At 35.0% G+C, this 20996-nt stretch overlaps 3 protein-coding genes across 4 annotated transcripts in view; 1 reads left to right on the top strand and 2 right to left on the bottom strand.

Moving 5' to 3' along the window:
• Positions 1 to 7292, bottom strand: part of LOC110452158 (HD domain-containing protein 2-like) — a 14945-nt gene extending 7653 nt beyond the window's left edge. Inside the window, exons 1-2 of one of the 2 annotated variants that reach the window (XM_021500521.1) lie at positions 7256 to 7292; positions 123 to 247 (exon numbers count right to left, since the gene is read on the bottom strand). In XM_021500521.1, the coding sequence (XP_021356196.1) occupies positions 123 to 184 (62 nt within the window). In that variant the 5' untranslated portion in view covers positions 185 to 247; positions 7256 to 7292. Of the gene's footprint in view, positions 1 to 122; positions 248 to 3394; positions 3539 to 7255 lie in introns of those variants that run through there. The other variant, XM_021500520.1, reaches the window with a different exon arrangement.
• LOC110452157 (28S ribosomal protein S28, mitochondrial-like) lies at positions 3597 to 9284 on the top strand. Its single transcript, XM_021500519.1, has 2 exons — positions 3597 to 3995; positions 8591 to 9284. Exons 1-2 carry the CDS (start codon positions 3625 to 3627, stop codon positions 8847 to 8849), a joined length of 630 nt encoding a protein of 209 aa, XP_021356194.1. The 5' UTR covers positions 3597 to 3624; the 3' UTR covers positions 8850 to 9284.
• A 6951-nt stretch (positions 9285 to 16235) lies between these two features.
• On the bottom strand, positions 16236 to 20325 carry LOC110452149 (hairy/enhancer-of-split related with YRPW motif protein 1-like). Its single transcript, XM_021500510.1, has 5 exons — positions 20169 to 20325; positions 18540 to 18591; positions 18104 to 18187; positions 17821 to 17893; positions 16236 to 17564 (listed from the first exon to the last, which is right to left on the bottom strand). The coding sequence occupies exons 1-5, from the start codon at positions 20228 to 20230 to the stop codon at positions 16939 to 16941; spliced, it is 897 nt and encodes a 298-aa protein (XP_021356185.1). The 5' UTR covers positions 20231 to 20325; the 3' UTR covers positions 16236 to 16938.
• Positions 20326 to 20996: the final 671 nt, after the last annotated feature.

The raw sequence follows: 20996 nt of genomic DNA, 5'->3' as shown, positions 1-20996 counted from the left end.
TTATTGTGCAGTGAGGATAGTTTGTCATTATTACCTGTCTTTATTTATTGTGCAGTGAGGATAGTTTGTCATTATTACCTGTCTTTAGTTATTGTGCAGTGAGGATAGTTTGTCATTATTACCTGTCTTTATTTATTCCAGTTTTAGGATCAACAAGAAATGACAGCATGGCCATTCTGTACATGTGGTCAGACACGCTCTCAGGGTCGGTCACATTTTTGAGAACCCAGCCTGTTCTTTTCACCCTCTGCAAATAAAGACAACTTATTATAATTTTAATTCACCCCAATATCAAAGTGTGACTATATACATATATATCACTTCGACATGAAATTACCTAACAGGTCAAGTTTGAATCTGTGTTACCATGATAACCTCAAGTGAACACATGTTCACACAGCATCAAAATTTGTAGTATACTAAAGAATTTATCATATTGCATAATTTAAATGTGATAATTTGAGTGCCTGTGAATGTGTTATTATCCCATTCATGACAATTAAGGGCCTCCTTTCCTCTATCTGGTACAACTGTTTTTAAATGTTTTTTTGGGGGCTATAGCGATCTTAGCGGACCTGCACAATTTTATGCAGGCCTTGCACCTTGTACAAAATGTAACAGGAAAAGAGAAATGCAACAGCCAGGACCTCTGGACCATGAACGATGGCTACTTGGTCGTTGGCGATCGACCCAGCCCAGAGCTCCACTAAATAAATAACTTATTGCCTATGTTGTTACACATGCATCGATCTAGCTTGTAGAATACTCCAGCAATGTCAGAGGTTTAACACAGTGTTAGATTTTTGACAGGTACCATGCAACTGCACAGTTCCAACAAGAAATATCGTTAAAAGTGATAAATGGTAGAGTTTTGGTGTATGTAGTTACAATTTAATTTTGGCTATTCCCCTAATGCTAGAATTTTTCAGGTTATACCATATCACCTTATTAAAAAAAAAAAAAAACACAAAAAGCAATCAAGTTTTATATCTCAATGTTTGGTACGTTTGTAATTCTAACTTCTGATTGGTTGAAGTTGCTTGGCGATGAAATTACTGCGCAATGTTGTGTTTTGTGTTAAATTATTTTGTTTTCTCAGAAATTTATAAATATTCATATAAACTAGGAAGTGTTCTCTGACTTTTTAGAAGATTCACGATTTATGCAAGTGCACACATTTTCTTCAGTATATAATATACTGTATAACCTCAAAAATAGTCATAGTTATTCCTTAAATAAGTATAAAATAGTTGTGTACCTGTGAAATTAGCAACTGTGTTAACAATGTTAACTGATCCTGTATGAGTCAACAGATGCAATGGATCCCAAAATGATTTGAAGCAACGTTAACTCTACCAAATCCAGCTTAAAAATTGCTTTTAAACCTTTTTTTTTATATCATTTTTTTTTTTATAAAAACTGATCCACTACGCTGGCCAATGGAATAAGGCATATGTAACTGTGGTGCCACCTAGCGTGTCATTCAACATAAGGGTTTTTCCTAGAAATTAAATCTCAATTCCATTGTACGAAAGTTATTCACGACTTTGCTGAAAAAGAAAACAACAAAGCTGACATGCAGCCTCTTACCGGAGTATAGCTAACTACTTGCTAGGACGTCCTCACATATTATATAAGAATGGTCCGAATTGAGTGATCAGAGATATTCGCCCAATCAAAATAATTTTGAAATGATATAGTCCAGATTTTTTTAGATTAATTATTGGAGCATAGCTATACCTACATGTATATATATCATGTAAAATAAGGTAAAGGTAAAATAATTAAAACTTAAGTGTATGCTTCAGCCTTGTACTGCTGTGAACTGTGGAATCTAACAAACACAGAAATTTTAATGTTAGAGAGAGCGCAACACTTAATTGTCAAATTCATTCAGGGTTTCGAAACCAAAACAAGAACCGATAGGTGTACTGGCCTTCTGGGTTGGACAAGTATAGAAGGATGTATAGATACTAAAAAGTTATTGTTTTTCGGTAGGATATGCAGATTACATAGTACGACACTCTCGTCTCGTCTTTTATTTACAATACTTTTTATTGTAAATCTGGATGCAGAAAATAATGTCAGGTATGGTTTTATGATATCCTAAGGATTCTAAGAAAATATAATTTATATGATCCGGTTCAGAAGTATATAAATGAGGGATGGTTTCCTCTTAAAACACATTGGAAAATGCAGGTTAAAAATGAAGAAAAAGTATGGTTAAATAGGATGTGTAATAATACTGACTTCTGTAGGTTTGTTTTAATACATGACAAGTTAGTTCCACACCAGCTTTGGAAATTATGTAAAAAGTTCCCAGGAAATAGAGAAGCTGTTTCTTACATGTATAATGAAATTAATTGTTACCATGAGGTGGTTGGCTCATAATGAATTATGTCATAAATGTGGTCAGTTTTATAAAGATGTTGCCATCCACATAGTTCTACAGTGTAGTTCTACTGACGAATTAAGGGACGAATTATGGTGTAATATAATTATATTAGCGATATATTGTTCAGTGTAATTATTTGCAGGACTTAAACGAAAGTCAATTATTTCATGTTCTGATCCGGGGGGAATTTTTCTTATAATTTGTGTAACTCAGACCTAGAAGAGTTCCTAATGACGTCTGTTAAATTAATTTTTCGAATGATAACATCATATTACAAATGACACAATTACTACATCTATGCTGATTATTTTCAAATAATCAAAAGGGCCTGATACTGCTAGCTTAAATTATATGCCCTAATATGTAACAACATAAATTTATTGTAGAATATGTATACTAATTTTGATAATTGATGTTTATTTGATGATTGTATTGTGATGCCCTATCATTATAATCTTCATTCTGGAGGAAATAAAGGAGTATATAACATTAACAGCTAGACAGTTGGTCGACTATATTTTATGGGGCATGATTATGCGTCGTGCCGTGATTATGCCATTACGCAAAAGTATACGTTATACGTCTTACATTGTCGGAGTAATTAGGAGTAGCCTGTAGATGTATAAGTGAAAGGCACATGTACTTGTAGATGCATTAGGCATATTGCAATAATGAATCCACATGCATTACAGGTCCTTAGTGACTATATACTGATAGATTTCTTATGGGACTCAAAGAATTTTGGAATATACGGTAAGTTAGCCATAGACACTTGTATCTGGTTTTTCTAACACATAGGATTTTGATTCAATGTGTGTTGAAAGTATCCAATACAAACGCCTAAGAGTCAACATAGTGGGACCCACTAAAACTGTCCCAGTGGAAAATGTAATAATGTAAATCAATTTAAAATTGATCACTGTGATCAGAGACGTCTCTGCTGTGATTGAAGCTAATCCTGCCTTAGCTATCTATATTTTCTTTACAATTATGCAATACCTTCAGTTGGCCTATTAATGACATAAATTCGAAGAGTTTCCCAAGATTTGTAGACATTTTCCCTCTTTGAATATGTATAGGCCAAAATATGAAAGCTGTCAACCGGTACCCCCGATCGCAACAAACAACACACGTGGTTCCTGTTTAAATGCATGGAACACAGTTTTTATAGGAACGTGGGCTTTTGTAAGAAGCACTTTGATTGGACAGCGGTGTGACGATCTAGCAAAATGGCTGCGCTCATGAAAAGTAGCCGTGCACTTAGAAACATTGTTAAATATTATTCAGCGACTTCTGCAAAGTTATATTCGTCCGAAAGTGACGGTACAGTCTCAAATGTAGGTTTTGAAAATACGGATTACCAAAATGTCAGAAGATCAGATGCTGCAGGAATCAGTTTGACTTCGAATGAACCTACCACTGGGCAGAAATTCGCATCTCTGTTAAGAAAGTCGAAATTTGTTCAGATCGGTGATATGAGAAAGACTGTTGTCGTTGGAGAAATATTTGAAGTAGTTGAAGATGATATGTACATTGACTTTGGATGCAAATTTTACTGTGTTTGCAGAAAACCGAGAAGATTACTTCAACAGGATCCAAGGTAAAACTTAGTTGGGAACATCAACATGCATACATGCATCCTCGCACTTCAGCAGGTCCAGTAGTGCAGTGTAAAAAGATCCACCTATTATTTAAAGCTGTATTGAGCTATATTTTCTAGGATTACAGTTTTAATAAAAATAAAACAAAGTACCAATGTTGTCTTAAAAAATCATAGATTTAGGGGGGGGGGGGGGGGGCGTCACTGTGTTAGCTAATTCCTGTAGGAACTCTATCTAAATCAGAGATTTATAACGATAGAAACTAGGAATTATGTGTTAGCCTGAGTTTCCTCTTGCACTGACACCAGACTTCGACATTTTAACAAATGTCTGTGTGTGGCCAGAGCGCACTACCATATGAATATGTGGAATTCTCTGACACAATTTGGTATAGGAGTGTTACAGGAAAAAGAATAGTGTGCTTCCACCGGGGATCAAACCATCATCTCCAGCTTCCTAGTCGAATGCTCTACCACTGAGCTAAAGGGAGATTCCCTCTAGCGTTAAGCTAAAAGGCGACCTTAATCCTATGTACAATTAAACCCTGCCACACTCCTCCCCCCTTTTTAAATGTGTTCGCCCTCGAACACCACAACCTAGGTTCTAACTCCCTGTCACTACAGGGAGGGCCACGGACATCATTTGTAACAGGAAAGAGAATAGTGTGCTTCCACAAGGAATGGAACCCTCATCTCCAGGTTCCTTATATATAGTCGGACACTCTACCACTGAGCTAAAGGGAAATTACCTCAAACTTAATCCTATGTCGATTAAAACCTTCCACAGAAGAGTTTTGTGTGCTGGCAACAAAAATCTACTATGACACAATACATTTCTCGCATATATTATATACAACACATATGCATGAAAAATGTATAAAGTCAAGTCAATGGGTATCCCCATATTTCTCTGCATCATTTTGATACTATATGTACAAGTACATACTGTACACACACTTCAGGGATAATCCTGGCCATTGACCCTTCAAAACTAAAATTGGTCCCTCCGGGATCCATGTTCCCATTTTGTTTTTAACTTTACATAGAATGGCCTGGCCCCTCTTAATTTTGATATTGAAGAAAATGACCCGGACTGCTCTCAAATTCCAGGGTTTTCCCTGTATAATTGGCATGTCTTGTCATTAATACAGTGATTCTGTATACCTAGAAATTTTGTACTGGTTTAAATTTAATGCATTAATACTGTAGACCTGGATTTTCTGCTGAGTGAAACTTTCGTCCTTCACCAGTACAATCTGTATTAGTCCTATAGGCCTGTGTTAACTCCACCCTTCACATGCGATTACTACACACTATATTTTGAACAAATAATCATGATAAGTTTGCCCTTGTGAAGGAAGCAAGTACACCAAAGGATTTTGCATGACTGTCCAAGAGATTTTTAGACTCTTTCATGTCCAGGGGTGTAGGATAGGGAAATTCCACCCGAGGGGTTTTAAATTTTAAAATCCTGATCATGAAAGAGTATTTTTGTCTCATTCCAACTACCAAATAAGCTCAGAAACCATGAAAATACATTTGGACTGGCTACAATTTTGAAAATATCAATTTTTCCCCCGAGCTTTTTTGACAAAAACGAACTCATCAGCGAGATTTACCATACCTCGTATTACAAACAGAGTTTGCGCAGAATTATTTGTTTTCCCTATTGCGGCATCAGTGTTTTCCAAATTCGTAACATCACTTCATTGTTGAGCCATTGTGATATGTAACGTCACATGAAATGGGATGTAAGATAGAGATTTCCTACACCCCTTTCTTACCCTGGACAGCTCTATCTTACACACACGGAAATGAGTGATATGAACTTGTTTAGAGGCGGGATGAATTAAAAAATGTTCAAGATGAGTCCATACATGTGTATTCCATCCCCAAATCTTTCAAATAGAAAGTAGAGGAACATATGACATACATTATGTAGACATGTAGTCCGAATTATTCTGACGTTTTATCGACTTTTTTTATATCGGTCTGTCGTCGATTAACTTCGGAACTCCGGTCCTCTATAATATGCAGGAAATAAGCGACCTGTGACAATTTGTTTCTAAAATATCAGTTTGAAGTGCCACCCAGGCGCGGGTCGCATATTTCCCGCATATTATAGAGGGCTGGAGTTCTGACGTTAATCGACGACAGACTGATATAAAAAAAAGTTGATAAAACGTCAGATTAATTCGGACTAGTAGACATGATAATTATTGCGTTAATACGTTTCTGCAACATGACTGTAAATGATTTCCATTATGATTGCATCTGTTGACCCCCTCTGACAATTCAGGGCTAAAGGGAAAAAAGGGTCTGTCCTTTTGTAGGCTAATTATCTAGCATGGACGTATATAGTTATTGCCAGATATATATACTGTAAGCTGGTTTCAATAGTTTGATTATAATTTTTGCCGTTAAAAGAATGGGGTTCCAAATAAAAGCAAGCCAAGTGATCAAAATTTGGTTACACATATAAAAAAGTTGCACCAAAAATCGGCATTCCTTTTAAATTGATGGCTTTAGCCTTATAATGCACAAAAATGCATGTAACAAGGCCACTATACATTAAGTTGTACATCAACTACATGTCCACAAAAAGTTTAAGGCTCACACGTTCGTTCCATGATACATGCATGTATGTGTCAAAGCTGCTGAATTTGGGCCATCTCTTAAATACATAAAGGGCAGTCAACATGTTATGTATATTGTTGGAATGATTTACCAGTATATTTTTATAGATATAACAATTCAGCATTCCTGAACAGAAAAGGAAAACAGAACAACACAATAACGTTTATAAGCTGACTTCAACCTCCCACACATGGTCAAACAACACATGGCAGAATACTGAAAGAACTTAAGGATATCACAGCACCAATACTAACAAAAATATTCCAAACATCACTTAATACAGGAACATTACCCATCCCCAGTGACTCACTGGAAACGCGCCAACGTAAACCCCATATACAAAAAAAAGAGACAAATACAACCCAACAAACTACAGACCAATATCACTCACATGTATTTCATGCAAACTCCTAGAACACATCATCACAAGTGCAACCATGAAACACTTAGAAGACAACAAAATACTGCACGACCTACAACATGGCTTCCGCACATCAGGATCTTGTGAAACACAACTCATTACATTCATACAAGACATTGCACAGAACCACAACAACAACAAACAGACATTATAATAATGGACTTTGCCAAAGCCTTTGACAAAGTCCCACACAAACACTTACAGTACAAATTCATATATTACGGCATCACCGGAACCACACTAACATAGATAACAGACTTCCTATCACAACGCACCCAAACAGTAGTACTTGAGGGCAAACACTCCTACAAAGTCCCAGTAACATCTGGAATGCCTCAAGGAACATGTTTGGCACTAGTCCCCTTCCTCATATACATCAATGACTTCCCCGAATACATATCACACAGTACACTAAGACTTTTTGCAGACGACAGCATACTATACAAAACAATCAACAACAAAGACAACACGACAAAACTACAATGAGATTTAGATGCAGCTAATAAATGGCTCATGAAATTCCACCCAGACAAATGCACCATACTCACTATATCACCAAAACGCACACTAATTAAACACCAATACACAGGTCCATCATGACCACACACTAGAATCTGTAACTTTAAACAAATATCTTGGCATCACACTTCAAAACAACTTAAAATGGGACAAACACATTAACAACATCACAGCAAATGCAAATAAATCACTAGGCTTTCAGAAACGCAATTAACCTAAACAAAAATCACCACATAAAAGGACATGCAAACAAGGCCATTGTAAGACCAAAACTTGAATACTGCTCTTCGGTTTGGGACCCTCATTATACAAATAACATAATCAATTAGAAAAAGTACAACAAAGAGCACCACGTACGTAACGACCTAAACAAATACCATAACACAAGCTCAGTCACAGACATGATACATAACTTGCAATGGCCAACACTACACACACAGAGCAAGAACACGCATTATTCTTCTCTACAAAATAATACACCAACAAGTAGCAATACACACCAACTATCTCATCCCGGCAGACACAGAACACGTCAAAGACACGACCTTATAATTAGTTACAGACATATCTAGATCTACACATCCAAAGACACATACAGACACTCATTCCTTCCATCTACACCATAATACAGTGGAACCTCCTACCCAAAACAATAGTCCAATCAGAAACACTATCAGAATTCAGGACATGGACCACATATAACATAATGGAACATCGAACATATACAAAACCTACAACATAAATTACACTCACTGCTATTAACCTGTTTTTATCCTATAGCAAATAATAAAAATTAAATAAAAAATTACTGTACATAACAACACACTACAGCAAAAGACCAAAACTCCAAAAATTCTGTAATCGTCAATATTGACGGAGGAAGGTTTAAAGATAAAGATGAAGAACTGGATGGTAATTCAGGCGCATAGGCCTCTTAATTTAAACTTGAAATTTGATATTTGAAAGGAATAATAATTCTACCACTTTACTTTGAAGTTTTGTTATTCTATATTTTTAGGAAATTTCAAAGAGGTTCAAAAGTAAGGATTCTGCTCCAGGACTATGAGATGACAGCATCATTTAGTGGCACCAGCAAAGATGTTACTTTACTGGAGTCAGACGCCACACTGCTGGGATCAATGGCTCCTGAGAATCGCATGGAGGATAAAGTTGACATATTTAGGCATAGGACAGAGTCTAAGGAAAGGACCAATTGGGAGGAGAAAGAGCCGTCATTTGATATACGGACTTACATATCGGAAATCAATCAATCATAGACCTTCACCTTTATGCAGATTTGATTATATAATCAACAGAGACCCAAAATACGACATATAAGACCGTTAAGAAATTTATTATGTAACAAGATTTGGGTTGCCTTGCCTTGGTTTCTTCATCAGGCCATCCTTTTAAAATTGTTTTCAGCAGTTTTTCTGCTTACATATTTTCCAGTGGTTAGGATTTTAGGTAGGAAATTTTCTATTTCAGTTTAGAAGTCTCATATTTCTATATTGAAACCCCAAGTGTCGGTCATTTTTTTATCAAGTTCTGTATTTTACCAGAACTCCCCCCCCCCCCTCCCCCCAAAAAAATCACCAATACAAAAAAACAAAAACAGGAAAAAGGTGCCTGCAAACAACTTTTTGAGGATGGCCTCAATATACATATTGTACAGATTTGTAATATTATTAAATTTCTTTGAGACATCAAAAGAGTGAGAGTAGACCTTTTCTGTATGCAGTAAACTCCCCATATAAAGAAGTCAAAAGGGCCATCAAATTTCTTTCGTTTTTAACCGGTTCTCATCCTAGATGGATGAAGCCAACATATCAGGGGAGGTGACTCCCCCCGCCTTACACTGAGTTGTAGCTATATTTGATGTATATCAGAATAACACAAGGACACAAATTAACCAAAAGTTGATTCATTTCCTTAGCTTTCAGGCAACGTTCAAAGATTTGTTTCATAGCTTTTGCCTAAGATGTATTTTGACCTATTGAACATTCAGATTGCTGTTTTCTAGTGTTTCTTGATCTCAATGTGTCCTGAATGCAATAATAATCTATAAAATACGAGGTTGTAAAGCAAACTGTTGAGATAATTATTGAGTGTTAAATGGTGTTACGTTAAATTAGTAGATTTGACACCAGTTCTGTCAGTGTGTAGAATCTAATGTGGAATAAAATGAATGTGTGAATTATATGTTCGTACATAACTATAGATGGTGTATTTACATCCTGAGAGTGAACTTGATTTGTGAAAATCATTAATAAATTGATTTTTTTTTACTGTATAGAAAACACTGTTTTGGTGGGTTTTTTATACTTTAATATTTTTTCGTAATGTTTCGAGATTTGAACAATTACGTCAAAAAATTTGTTTGAATGTGCGTTATTACTTCAGGGAAAGGAGAAAACCCTAAATTGTAACTGTTTTCCTTTTATTGCTCCCTATAATTTGTAGAAAAGGGATTAAAAGATGAAAAACTGTAAAAAGGTGAAAATCCCTTTTCTACAAACTAGAGAGTACTAAAAAGGAAAATGGTCTTTCGCTTCGAAATAATGAAGGTTTTCAACCTGGAGGTTTGTTGTTTGATCAAAATTTGTTGTAATTTCTCCACGGTCATTAAAGGGGAGATAACACATACAACATTTAATGCATGCACAAGGTACATAACTCCGCCGACACTACTGAAAACATCGCTATGAAGGACACGTGTTTTGATAGTGTGATATATTATAGAAAAGTTGGCTTCTTTTGAGAATGTGAATAAAGTGTTTCGGATTACAATTAAGCGACGGATTTTGAACACCATTTCTGAAAACGCTTACCAGGCTATCATACATTTATGTATTTAATTCAATGAGCAACAAGTTTAAAAGGTTAAATATATATAAAACTGAATAAAAAAAATAAGATTAAGCAACATTTAAAATATAAACTAAACAATCATCCAATGTTCATGGCTATCTTTTCATCAAATGTGGGAGAGGTTGGACTACGAATCCATAACCCAGGAAAATTTCCACAATATCATGTTTGACAAACAAGCAGTTTTTGAGAGAGAGAAATAAGATAAAATAAATAATAATAAAACAATGACAGGAACAGTTCACTTAAAGCTCTTCGGAGTTTATTGATACCTGTCCTTTGTTGATAAAACGATGTATAAGGCAAATATTAAGAACTTGATTGAAATATGTCTTTCGGCCAAAAGACCACATACTAGTGTAAGGCAAATAGCAAGAATGTCTTATAACTGACATTGAATTTAAAGTTTGTTGTTTTGACTCTGGGTATTGACATGTATGTGTAAAAGGAGATATACGGTGTAAGGACATAGGATACGGATCGTTGCGGCCATAACAACGGTAATTAAAACGGCGCAGGAATAGAGGTAAAATTAAGTTACATTTTATTATAGTGTCGCATGTTATTACATACATAAAACAGGTACATTTCAGAAATTCAGGTAAAACCATATTAACACCCAGCGATTACTGACTTATGAGACACTTCAAAACAATTTTACATTTGTCATCACACTTAATTTAAAATACAATGCGATATTTTTTTTTTAGTAAAATACATGCATAAAAAATATTATATATATATAAAACTATTCAGAGGTTATATATACACTTATCTCTCCTTCTAAACAGGTTTTGGAAGAATTTTGTATAAATTATTGTGTGATAAAATATAGCACATTTTGTTTCAGTCATTCTTATTTCTGAAATTTTCATTACTTTTTCATTTCGGGTACTGTAAAAGTGGGAATTTCGCGGTGTGGGAGTTCTCCCTTTTATCGCGCTGAGAAAATAAGTGCGAAGACATCCATGACTTGATCTTTATATAGAATTTAGAGAGTTTAAGAACCTATGCCAACGCGAAAACTTCTACACGGATATATATGAAAGAAAACGTCACCGTAGGAACATTTCGACAAAGAAAAAATACTTTTACAGTATATGAAGATCATTGTTTGTAAATTCAAATTGTTTTCCATATTAAGTTCTTGATATGAGTATACTATTTCGCCGTTACATTTTTATGGGAACTATATACATGTAGTGTTATTTTATTGTTATGTGTATCAGTGCATTTAGTTCCTGGATAATTCTTCACACAGCTAGTTTGGTCTTTGTCTTGCGATCGGTAACCGACACAATGGGAGTCTGACCACACAGAAATTAAACCGCATCCAAAATGCAATTTAGGGACTGAAATGATATAACCATTGAATGATTGTTATATCTTCTGGATAGTCCAATTTTCACTAATTTTTGCGGCATATTTCCTGAGAGAGTGTTGTGACCAATTGCCATATTGTCCTATATTAAGGTTTTACTTTATACACAGACAATGTTCGTATTAAACATGTCGCAGCGTTTCAAGACCAACTAGTCCCTTGGTCAAGACACAGGGTCACGTTACAATCACACATAAACGTACAATGTGTGTTGTGACCCATATCAGTATAGCATATGTGTGATTGTAACGTGACCCTATGGTCAAGCTCTGACTAAGTGAGCGATTTATATTGTTTACCTGTACAACGATGTGACGAAATTGTATATTTCATGTCACTCGACCCGGGACGTTTCGCCTGTCATACTCACTGTGTCGAATAGAATATTGATATAACATATTTCGAAACTGATTAATCATATGGAAGTCATATTGTCAGTCATTTTGTGATGTTTAGATTGTTAACTGAAGCCAGAAATAGAAGTATAATAATTTGGTTACCCGCCTAGCAACGTCTTCTGTGGCTAAAGCCCATTGTCAGAATATCGTTTTCAGCTTATATGACATTTCTGTGAGCTGAACCAATCCCCCTGTAGATGGACACTGTCGTCAAAATAAATACTCTCCATATAAACACTTAAACATATAAAGAAAGTAAACTTTTCAATCTCGCGTTATGAGTTATGAAGGTGACCCTCATACCTGGTGATCGATACTAGAGTTCTTATAAATTATGTAGATTTTTTTTGAAAATTTGAAAGCAAACATTTTTCGGGGGGAGGTTATATTCATAGTATTACATCAACGTAATATCCGGAACTGACTATTTTATGTATATTTTTTTCCCGAATTAGTCTCTGTATGTTATTTATATGTTTTGGTTGTGCAATTCCGGTTTCTGGAATAATGTGTAAAATTGGAAGAAGAATACGTTTCAAGTTTTCCTTTACATCATCCTCTCACATCGTACACACACTACGCCAGACATTTCAGAAGGGCAAGTCTTTGTAGTTTGATACATTGGTAATTCATTCGGACCTCTTTAGTCGCTTAATCATCCTTCGGATCTCCATATTCTGGAGTAATGATTGTGAATCTATTTGTCCGAATTAAAGAGGTTTCATTGCAATGACTTCTGAGATTGAACCACAACGAACCTTGTTAATACAGACGTTTTATTTTCCTGTGGTCAGAAATTACTTTTAATGGTTACTGATACATAATTCATTGTATTCGGCGTCCCCGTACTACTGCCAAAAACGGTTACTATGCACTGGAAACATTTGAATGGGCATAGCAAGAGCTGAAATAAAACATTTCTAAAAAAAACTAAAAAAAACAACGGAATCTATGAAAAATAAAAATATTTGCAAAAAGCAAAACGGTTTACTGAGATTAAAATTGAATGTGTCCATACCAGGATTCCAATCATGGATCTAAAAATCACAATGCGTTCACTTTTACCAACTGAGCCACCAAATGAACTCACTTTTCCTGGCCAATTCCCTCTCATTTTACCAAGCCCTTCGAATACTCGGTCCCAAGTGGAACACATATTTCGATTATATTAAAAAAAAACTTTACCAAGAAACGTTTCTTACAAAAAATGTTTATCATCCTTCACCTATACAAAAGGGGTAGTTTTTAATCGTTTTACCCCATTTTCCCTATGAGGTCCAACCCACCGCTGTCAACGTGCCCCCATATCCTTCATTTATCCTTCACCTAATCCTCTTGACCACGAGATGCTCCTGCACATTCAGCAATTTATGTAAAATTGAGTACATTTGGTTGAATGATTTTGGTTTGTTTGGGTTTTACGTCTTACAAACAACTATGGTCATTTAAGGACGTGCCAGGTTTTGGTGGTAGAGGGAAACCTGAGTTCCCGGAGAAAAACACCTACTTACGGCCAGAACCTGGCGACTGCCCCACATAGGTTTCGAACCCACGACCCAGTGGTGGAGGGCTAGTGGAAGCATCTCGGACGCATTAACCACATGGTTGAATGATGTCCCATAGTATGACGCGCAATAAATAAAATAGTATAGCAATATGTTTTGAAGAAATATTCTTGTTCTTGCTATTGTTCATAATGGGAGCGGCTCCTCGAACCGACAAGTCTTCATACTTCCTTTCTTCAACGTTGAATATCTGTGGTCAAACGGATATTCCATACAAACTGATGTACAAATTACACCACAGTTCCTTATACCTTACTTAAGGAGTAGTCTTTAGAATAGTTCAGAACCCATTCTCTGGTTGCTCTTTAAATCATACCCCCTTTAACCAGGCTAGGAATGATAAGAAACATTAGTATATGTTTTCTAGGAACGTATGACGACGGTCGCTTTGCCATTGCGTACGACAGATCGCCATCGACACTTGGAGCCGGGTGTCTGAGACAGTGACGATCTCTACTGCACAACCGGACGTCATACGAAACTAGAACTGTGTATGAGCCAGGCCAACATGTAGATATTTCCAATAGGAAATGTATAAAAGAAACACGTTGGCGTTTGATTAAAATAGGGTAAGTTAAAAACAAAACATTACACAACGTTTTCTGTATTTTTGTTATCATTTTATTGTGTTACTCATTCGTGAACTTTTCACTTTAATGGTATACAAATCTCTGTCGTTGTCAATGAATTATACAAAAACAATGTCATTGTATTACATTAAAAATATGTATATTTATGTACAAATACCTAATTTTTATTTGGCGCTTGCAATATATTTTTCGTATAAAGAAATAAAATAAAAAATCAACAAAACAACATAACAAAAAAGCAAAAAAAAAAAGACTATTAAACTGAAAACAGCAAAAATACAAACAAAATGAGACTATAAATGAAAATAATATCACACTTAAAAAGCAACACAAATGCAAAACATACATATTTTTTACAACACTAATAGTTTTAATGCAAACAATGGGGTTTCTGACATGAAGTAAGAGGCTGCTGTAAAGTATTCTACAATCTCCCAAAAATACTCGTTAAAGTATAAACTGATAACGCTATTTGTTTATAATCATTTAGGTTTGAGAATGAAAAAAACCAATCATACAGTACAATGTTTGTTCACTGGTAGAAAGATATGCTAATCATCATACACAATCATACCTGTATCTTCGTAGAAAAGTGACAAAGAAAAACAAGTACAGACTTAAAATCATGGGCTTATTTGCGGTAAATTCTTTAACATAAGCGACATGGTAAGCACTTTCATTGTAAAAATCTTAATATTGAACAGATATAAATATTATTTTATATTTATAAACAGCTGTGAACTTTACACGTGAGACATCTATAAACGTATTTTGTGATATATTGGTGACATTTTAGGTAAGAGCACTTGAAATGGAATACAAATAAGAAAATCCTTTTTACCACATGTTTAAGTTTCGGAACACCTAAATCGTAACAGATAGTAAAAATCAAAGTAAGCTGCATAGATATTTTGTATTAAAGGCACACGTTTCTACGCCGTTGTCTATCAGCATGTAATAACACCAATTTAATCATCTTGTAGATATGGACTAAGCTAAAGAATATTCACTGAAGTACAAATCATAATTCTAAAAAACACAATGATAGTTTCCGTTCTACATTTTAAGTATAAAATCTTCATAAACCAAGCAAAATGACCTTAAATAAATGTGAAACTGTCAAAAAGCAATTCATTGAAGCACTGAATAAAATCTATAAAACGGTATTCATTATGCTTTATAATGTAAAATCTTTTACCGAAGACAATGTTATTTGACTCAAAATCCTAGCGATAAAATCATTTCAAAATACTGGTTAATTGTAAATTTAATAAAATTATTAATTTGGTACAAAGACGTCAGCATGGATTGCGTTATGTAATTGAGCAACTGTCATTGAATAGAAATATAACCAATTTCATTACTACTTGCCTATCTGTATTGTCAGTTCACCCAGGATGATAATAAAGTCCAAAAACTTTAAACAAAACAAAATATTGAATGATACTTAACACAACAACAAAAAAAGTAAAATGTTAATATATAAAAAAAAGGTAATGTGTTTTTAGTATTCACACAGCACAAAATTACGATTATTTTGACCAGCAAAGTAAGAATTAACTGGACATTGATATTGCATAAGATCCCGAGGCATGGCACAGTTTTCAACAGGATAAACCTGTAACTTTGAAATACATATTAAAAATAAATTAATTGTGCATAAGTATTAAAGTAGGCACTACATATTCAGTTATAAAACCTGAAAACGTTATACATTATAAGTACTATAAAAGATAAATTTATATTGGTATAATATTCAATTCATTTTCATATTCTTACGCTACAGAACATATTGTGCATAAGTATTAAAGTAGGCACTACATATTCAGTTATTCAGTTATAAAACCTGAAAACGTTATACATTATAAGTACTATAAAAGATAAATTTATACTGGTATAATATTCAATTCATTTTCTTATTCTTAAGCTACAGAACATTACTTTATATCGCTACACAATAGTTTCTGTATACCAAACAATTTTAACTTATTTTAATGAAAAAAAATCACTATTTTGTTGCAAGATTAACACGACCTCACTTGATAAACTTGAAATCGTTCTGAAATATGAAAAATAATAACGTATTTGAAGAGTTAACTTTGTAATGATTATCATTCTGTTCATGATACAATGGAAACATTTTACCAAAGTACTTTTGAACTCAGAGTGTGAACGTCATTTTTGTAGAGTTGAATTTCGCGTAAATTTTAACATTAAATTTTAAAATTAATTAAATATCTCGATGTAAGGCTGTCATCACTATACCACTTTAAGAAGCACTTCGTTGTCTGAATAACACACATTTTACAACTATAGTAAAAATCAAATTAGACAGTCACATTCTCAGTAATCATAGCCAGACGAACATAATAAGCACATATTCACATTAAGTAACATACATATAGTATCCAACAAACTCCATGGAATGATTTCAGCTGTGTTGCATCACAAAAAGTAGTTTTCTCGTAATTCAATTTTTGTTTTTTCGTGAAGTGTTATTAACTTGGAAGTTTTCAGTTAAACACACGACGATGTTTTTATCAACGAGTGACGAGATGCTATCAGTATGCTAGCTCACTTCCCCATGGACGATAGGGTTTCACAGAGTTGTTATTGTAATTGTTCGAACCATTTTGTGACATCATACTTTGCATAGAGTTTAACGACACTGGGAACTGTCCGTGTAACTGAGGAAGCAAAGACGGCGACACTTGTTGTGCGGCAGCAGTGTTCATGTTAGACATTTGTCCGTGAATAGGCATATTCATACTAGAGGGAAGTCGGAGGTTTCCATGAAGGGACTCAGGTTGGCTGATCCGGGCCTCACTGAAGGACACTGATGAAATCCCTTGATGGGAGGAATGAGTGCTCATTGCTAACTCTGACTGGTTGTTCAAAGATCCCATAGACTGCATACTACTTCCGTTGGCGTACTGATTGGTGATTGGTGTATGCGGTGTCATGCTACTCCATGTTGAATTTTGAAGCGTGGCTTTGGCTGCAGCCTCTCTTTGGGCAGAGAAACACTGCAGATGACTCAATAATCTCATTCTCATAGGATCCTGCAAGTCCATTCCTTCCACAGCAACGAGATAACGCGCAACTTCTGATGCACATTCTCGGTACCCAACACCTCTGTAATCCACAGCAAGGTTGTGGGGGTCTGGATAATTATATCCGTTCATACCTGATTTATAAGAGAAATACTTATGAATAAATAAGATCTTTTTGATAATAAGTAAATTTATAAAACCATCATGCGGTGTGTCTATTTGTCGTTCTTATTGATAAATACTATAAAAAAAACCTTATAAACCACATTGTCAATACTTAAATGCATCAGTTAAATGAATTGTGTAGTTCATATCTCACGCATTGTAAACTCCAAACAGCAAACAATGTTAATCTGTTTGATGCAAATATGCAACAATGACAATAATTACCTTTCTGGTGCAGCAGTTTCAAGTGGTCAACGGTCATTTGTAAGATTTCAGCCTTCTCCAATTTTGCTGACCCCTTTAAAAAGAAATAAAATATGTATTATAGATGTATCGCAATTGTAATATAGTTCGTCCTAAGGACAATAAGAAGTTCTTTATGCCGTTCACATGCAAGATAAATGAAGTTATATTTCTATGTTTATCATGTGATGAAAAACGTTTTTCCTTCATCATTTAAGGGTAATTTTCAACATTAATTTACGAGATCAAAACTGTTTCTATTTACCTGTTTTTCAAATGCGGATGGAACAAGACGACGGAGTTCTGACAAGCTGTTGTTTATTCTGTCACGTCGACGCTTCTCAATAACCTGGAAAGGAAGAAGATGAAATAAAAAATATGCAAATTGAACGTTAGCCTTTTGAAAATATATCAACAATGTACGTATACTTATCTATTTCATGAAATATGGTGATTATAAAGCTATCTATCATAAATACAATACGGACATACGGTTTAGTATATGACCTACTTTCACTTTACCTGTATCGATCATGTGCTATCATTTATCATGGTGAACTCAAAATGACACACACGTTCTTTCAGTAAGGTAAACTTGATCCCATGAATATTCTATACCATGAAGAGATAGTAGATCGTAAGATATCAATCACTTTGGTATTGATTTGATGACTGCTATGGTGAATTAAACAAAGACTTACCCCACGTCTCTTTTTTCTGTCTGTAACATGGCAACTCTGGGAAGGTGACCCACTGTAAAGAAAAAATGCACGTATTTATTGACAGCAGAAATTAATATGTACTATTATAACCATCGTTGATTTGATTTTAGGCCATTGTTTGTAAAAGTGTGTCCATTGTTATGTGTCAAAGCTAAGCTAGTTCTATTGTATCAGATATAATGTAGTTGGTTAGACACACACAGTGTTTGCTGACCTGTTGACCCTTATAATATAATATAGCTTTATGAGATGTAAGTGCATGACACACCAGCCATTCACTGAGCTGTTTCAGATATCAGTGAAAACATGTTATATTTCACCTCGGTAGATCACACTGCCTTACTCCCATCACTGTGCTTGTAAAGTAATGGACGTCAGTTCGTACATAATACATATGTTGGGAGAAATAGCATGATGTCAATCAAGATGTTGTTGCTTAAAAATAGTTATTATCTATGATAATATATGAATGACAATTGGATTGAAGATATGGCTACATATCCATGTGAAAAAACCTCTTAAGATAACAAATAGAGGAAAAATTCTAAGGACTATACTGAAGCCGTGGGAACATGAAACATTTTGACATTATCAATATATTTCCCACCCTGTCAGAAACATTCCCAGACCTCCCCTTCCTTGTCAAAACTAGAGGTGTGTCTTGATTAGAAAAAAATCATCGATCAGAGATACTCGTATATGCATTCTGTGTCAACACGAACCTTTTGTGGGGTATTTGAATATCAGCGTTCTCATTTTTTGCAGTAACTTTATAATATAAAATAATTGCCTATTGTTCCTGAACATGTGCATTGTATGAAGATGTGCGATTGTGTTTTGTTTAAAACACAAATCTATTGTTCTAAGTGTTAAGTTACATTGTGTATTAGTTAGATCTCTAGTTAAGCATCTCTGATGTTATTCGTTACAAAATCATTTGTTCAATCTAATTGTTATGAAGTTATTTGTTTTATCGTAATTTTTCATTTATCTTGTATGAAACAACCATATTGAAAAGAATAAACAAATATCTTGATAACCCTGAATCAAAAGAACACATGTATATTTAAGAATTGTGGGAAAATGTAGGTATACGTAACTTCTAACTGTATTTTGACGTATTCCAGGGCTAAACCGATGATAATCAGTCATTATCTGCTAATATCTCCAGTTAGCCTGGGCGATAGTACCAGTCTATTCTTATTGGTGACAACACTTTAGTGATTTTGATCAATTTTAAAATTTGCATTTGTTTTACAATCCAAAAACAATAGAAAAATACACATGTATAGCGAGTTGTTTTAACTTTACGAGACCTCACACAACTTAAATACAATGCTTCAAAATGTGTATTTGGTATTCTGTAAACAAATCAAAATGATTATATCTTAAACAATAGTTTAAAACCAAGTCTATCTCCCCAGGAAAATAAACAGGGTTGATGTGTATCTGTACTTGAGATATCTATCAATATGTATGGGGTTAATGGCTAAAGGTCTTCAGGGCCCCACGTGCAGTCATGTGTATAACACAAGACAAGCCCTCGGCGCACATGTGCTGTGAACGACGTTACGATAATGTTATGATGTAAGTAAGCACGATTCTTACCTTGATTTCAAATCGTCATCGAATAAGCTCTCACTGTCACTGTCGCTCAAACTGCGCTTCATTTTTCCTCAGCGGAAAACGAAATTTGTAAAAGAGTATTAGAAAACGGATGCTTGCTCTTTCCTGAACGCTGGTCGGTTTGGTCTGCCTCGTGCGTTCCCACGGTATAAATCCATTAAAAATTTGTCCGTCGGCTGAGCGCACACCTCCCCCTGTTTGTTTTCATTGGTTGAGTGACAGGCGATCGCTTGCCAGACATGCGTAGATTTTCAGAAACTGATGCTCACACGCGCACTGATTGGCTAACGTCCGTCACGAGTCAGCCAGATGGCCGGCCCGTGTCATGGATATTACAAAGAAACTACTTGTGACATGTGCCAGCATGGTTGATGAAAACAATCATCCACGTGTGGCTAGTGGTCGTCAGCGATGGCCACGGCCACAAACCGAGATGATTTAATCCAAATATTGACAAAAAATCTTCAATTTATATTTCACATTGATATAATAAGACTCTATCTTGATTTATTTAATTCCTATAAAAATTCGTAGACATTTTTTAGACGAAAATATTTATTTATGATATTCCCTACTGCGGTATACAGAGCTGGGTCGTGTGCAGGTGATATTACCAGATCAACAGTTAGAGTGTTTCGTGGGAACCGCGGACTTTAAACTATTCCAGACGAGTAGCGATAGAGGCCGAATGTGTGTACGCAGTTTTAATTTCTCGCCTTCTCCCGGCGTCTGCTGGTCCCGTGTGAAAGAAATGCTCGAATTTTTAACCCAATTCACATAACTTTAAATGACAAACACAGCACACATTGA

The sequence above is a fragment of the Mizuhopecten yessoensis genome, unplaced genomic scaffold, assembly GCF_002113885.1.
Source record: "Mizuhopecten yessoensis strain PY_sf001 unplaced genomic scaffold, ASM211388v2 scaffold6443, whole genome shotgun sequence".
In the NCBI taxonomy this organism is placed as follows: domain Eukaryota; kingdom Metazoa; phylum Mollusca; class Bivalvia; order Pectinida; family Pectinidae; genus Mizuhopecten; species Mizuhopecten yessoensis.
The sequence above is the reverse complement of the archived record's forward strand: the minus strand, read 5'-3'. Positions and strand labels throughout refer to the sequence as shown.